Genomic DNA, 4289 nt, shown 5'->3' with positions numbered 1-4289 from the left:
ATTGAGGTCACACTTTCACTGAACCACACACTTGGCAATGGTTCGATAACACATTACTCAAAAAAAGCAAACATAAACGGACAGATTACTTAACTCACAGGAATACAATCTAAAGTCTACTCCATGGGAAAGACTGGTGTCATTGTGGAAACTACCTCCCTTTCTTCCAGGCAGCCAGCAAGAAACAACCTTGATGGAAGTCCAACCGGGAGAATAGCTAACCAATACAAATGCTAAGATCATTTTCTATGTTATGGTTCCTGGAGCAGGAAGTACCCAAGAGGGCCAAAAACAGAGTTTTTATGATCTCTGACTATAGATCTAGAGATGCAAGTTTACAATTCTCACTGAAAGCCACTCACTGTTCACCAGGCTAAGTGGGAACGTCTGATGTCACTCAGATTGTAGAGTCAAAGGTGGCTGGCTGGATAGGCTGCTAGCCACAGCTCTTCTTGGTGAGCTGCTGGCTACAGAAACTGGCATATCTTAGCATACCATATCTTGGGCCACCTCAGCTGGGATGGACAATTGACTTTTAGTCTATTTTGACAGTATGAAAGCTGATAATGTATCCTCTTTTTTGGTATAATCTGTGATTGAAGGCTTGTTTTACACAGGATCAGAATTAGCTGGAATTTGTAGGATACTAGAAACAGCAGAAATATCCTAGAGGAAAGTGCACTGAAAAAGCAAGACTAATAGAAAATGCTATGTTTTTCTCTTGAAGTAAATAGCGATGTAGCAAAAGACAAGTAGAACTGGAAAAAAAAAAAAAAAAAACCCTCCACAAAGCCTAAAGCCTAACCTATACATAAAATTGTTTTAAATGTGAGAAGAGAACAGCCTAACACAGAAAGATCTGAAAACATACAAGTTATAAATCTGAACTTTTGGTACTAGATTCATGTAGGGCTTTACTAATTTAACACTAGCTAAGAATTTTATTCTTTCTGGGTGTGTGCTATTTATTGTGCTTAATACTATTAAAAAGAGAGAACGGAGAATATAATTGGTCTGACTAAACTGCAGAATGCAAACATCTCCAGATGCTTTGGTACTGCACTCATTCAGCTCTTAATAATAAGGCATAACCTGCTTGTCTACGGAGAAGCAAAGCAATACCTCTGACATGCTGCAGATTCTCTGAGTTTTTCTTAAAGACAGACTTTATTGCTAGAATCTGAAAACTTCACAAGCTAGTACGATTCAATCAGGTCTACTATCTTTCCCTTTCTGGAAGCTGAATGGCTTATAGCTGTACCTCTGCTTCAATATTCGTATTGACTTGTACTAAATATTTTTCCCAATTGCATACACGTTTCTGTGAACTTAACAGTTCAATAAATGCATCCGACTCCAGCATAAACCTAATGAACAGAGCAGTTTCTCCTCTGCTGGGAACACTAAATAGCAAACCCACTCTGCTGTGCTCAAACTTTCTGGAACACTTCAAAATATAATTCAGCTTTGGATAGTTCAAAATGTCTTGCCACTATTACAATGAATGAATTAGCCTTTTACTTATAGGTTCTAATAAGCCCATAGAATTATGTTTTGTGAAAAACAATTTAATGAACTAGAACAGCAGAAAATGTTGTGGCATATCACAACTGTCACATGCAACACTATGGTACACAGACTCACCTTCTCAGTAGTGACCTTGGAAAGATCTTTGTAGAGAAGCTTACGAATATACTCCTGCAAAGGTGGGCGTTTCTTTTTCACAGTTTTTTCAGCCGGAGGGGGATTACAGTAGTAGTAAGCATTCTCCACCATTGTGACATATCGTGCATCAAGATGCATTGCCTGCTTCTTTCTCATCATTTGTTCCTGGAAACAAAAAACTTGTAAGTTGAGATACTAAATTTTCATAGATTTTCACAAAGAAGTTTGTGGGGCTTCAGAAAGGAAAGAGCAGAGAAATAAAATCACTAAATTTTTACAGCTGTGTTGAAAGCTTCAAAATACATACAGCAAAAGCTTTATGTTTGTTTTGTTTTGTTATCTGACACCCATAGGGAATGGGGGGGGTGCTGGATAACCAAATATGCCGCACCTGGTGCGCCACCACCCCTCCCGCTGCATCAGCGTGCCTGGGGACAGGAAGGGGGGCCCCACGCAAGCTACTACGCCTCCGGCCACGGGGGCTCGACAGCGCAGGCAGCTTTGCCCTGGGCCGTGGGGCTAAGCAAAACTGGAAGTGCCATGGTGGGCACTTACGGTTTCGCTTTTACCGCGCTGACCAGCATGCCAGTTAATAGAGCATGCTGGTTTGTAAGGTGCCGGATAACGCAGCTTTTGCTGTATTTTAGTTCTGCATTATCATTTTCAAGATCAGACTTATTTTCATCCATATTTGTAGACGAACCATGAAAAAAAGCATAAAGACTTCACTTAAACTATAACTTGAAATTTAAAACCTCCTATTTATTTATATTATGATGTTGCTCACCCTGAACAGCTGAAAATCTTACTACTTCCTAGGACAGGTGGAAATATTAATGGAATTGAAATACTGAAAACTGAATTGCTATAAAAGATTCCCCGCATTTATTTATTTATTTTACAGCAGGCTGAGTCTCCCCATGGGCTATACTAGGGTTCTATATTTACTTTCCTTATGCCCTGGCATTTTTCCATCCCCCTGTACCTTCTTCCCTGCTACTTTAGTCTTCCTTAGATTAATAGCCGAATATCACACTGGAGGGCCATTTCAAGAAGAGTGGGACCTGTTCGAGATTAAATTCTATGTGCATATAGATTTCATATTGTGAACACTGTTCCTAATGCCATAACTGTTTTTGTTTCTTTGTGTGATCCAGCATTTTGTTCCTATTTCTTTGTTCGTGCTTCCCCAACTCTGTTGGCTGTTAAATAATTATGCAAAAAATGCATGCATTCCTAAACAAAACAGAAGAATAACTGATTTTTTTATGCCAAGATTAATATGCATCATGGACTTTAGAATAGTTTAGAATATGTGAAAGTTGGTCCAGGACAAAGAATACCTAAAAACTTTGGATGTCCATGTATTAGGAAGCCAAGTACAAATCACATTATTAAACCAAGCACAGTATCCACATTTAACCTGCTCATGTTATTTTACAGCATCAGATCTAGGTATCATCAGAACTCAGGCTTTTTGTGCTTTTCTTTCCTCCACACAAAGACTATTACTGAACTCAAAACAGTCAGCTATTCTTCACTCTGATAAGACATTCTTTTCAGGTAGGCCAGCCCTGCTAATGAGAAAAGTTCAAATGTTTTCATTCCCTAGAAATCTGGTATGACATTCTCTCATTTTTTTCTGCTAAGCATGATTTAATGGCAAGCTTATTTTATAAAGTGTATGGCAACACAGAACTGGAATTAAAATGTATACAAACAGTCTATTTCTCTCTCCTGAAACTTAAACCTTAGCTGCTTATTCTCTCAAGAGAGGCAGTAAATCTGGAATAATCTATTTGCTTGACTAATACTTCACAGAGCATTTTCCTTCTAGATTGTGTATGGTCTCCTGCCTTGAAATCTCAGAACCATGTCATTTTACATTTGCAATCATCCACCAACCATACTGATCCTTAAAATAGAAAGGCTTTGTCCAAATAACATATCCTCTAAACTAGCAAATTTATCTACAGTTACTGTACATCTGTTAAACGTTAAAGCAACTGGCTACAATCTTATTAACACGTCCTTGCTGAGGCATTAGGCAGTCAGCAGCAGTTTCACAGTAGCTAGGGTCTGGAGGGACCTGAACAGATCATCTAGCCTGACCCCTGGCCACAGGCAGGAATGATTGCTGGGTTCACAAGACCCCAGACAGGTGATCATCCAACCTCCTCTTGAATAGTTCTTATCTGTTACTCTGGGAGAAGCTACAACCATTGAGGTGCTCAACAGCACCTCAGTATGGCCTTTGGATCGTCTCAAAGGGGTAAAGTGGGGGTGGTAAGTCTTGGGCAGCCTCCACTCTTCCATAGTCTCGCCTAGGCATACGAGTCGAAGGTCTTGGTGCGACTGTTGCAGGACTCAGGACAAATGGATATCAGGCACCTGACAAGACCTCTAACACATAAGCCATGATCCAGAAGATTGATGGTTGCCTACCACTTACTATATCTAGGTATACAAAGTACAAAATAGAAAAAAAAGTTGTGTGATTTCAACTTTTCAACATGCTGTAATAATGATTATTACTATTTTTTTCCCCAGCATGCCTCAAGACATTCACCACTTGTATTACATTTCAAACTTAATGTTAAAGTAAAGCAGATCACAGACAAGCT

General features: G+C 39.4%; 1 protein-coding gene across 3 annotated transcripts in view; it reads right to left on the bottom strand.

The window, feature by feature from the left end:
* The window catches only part of UPF2 (UPF2 regulator of nonsense transcripts homolog (yeast)), a 127582-nt gene that overhangs the window by 53965 nt on the left and 69328 nt on the right, over positions 1-4289 (bottom strand). For all 3 annotated transcript variants that reach the window (XM_019509566.1, XM_019509565.1, XM_019509568.1), the window contains one exon: positions 1645-1830. In XM_019509566.1, the coding sequence (XP_019365111.1) occupies positions 1645-1830 (186 nt within the window). The remainder of the gene's footprint in view (positions 1-1644; positions 1831-4289) is intronic.

Source organism: Gavialis gangeticus, unplaced genomic scaffold (assembly GCF_001723915.1).
Source record: "Gavialis gangeticus isolate Ggan-Ray unplaced genomic scaffold, GavGan_comp1, whole genome shotgun sequence".
NCBI classification, from domain to species: Eukaryota; Metazoa; Chordata; order Crocodylia; family Gavialidae; genus Gavialis; species Gavialis gangeticus.
The sequence above is the reverse complement of the archived record's forward strand: the minus strand, read 5'-3'. Positions and strand labels throughout refer to the sequence as shown.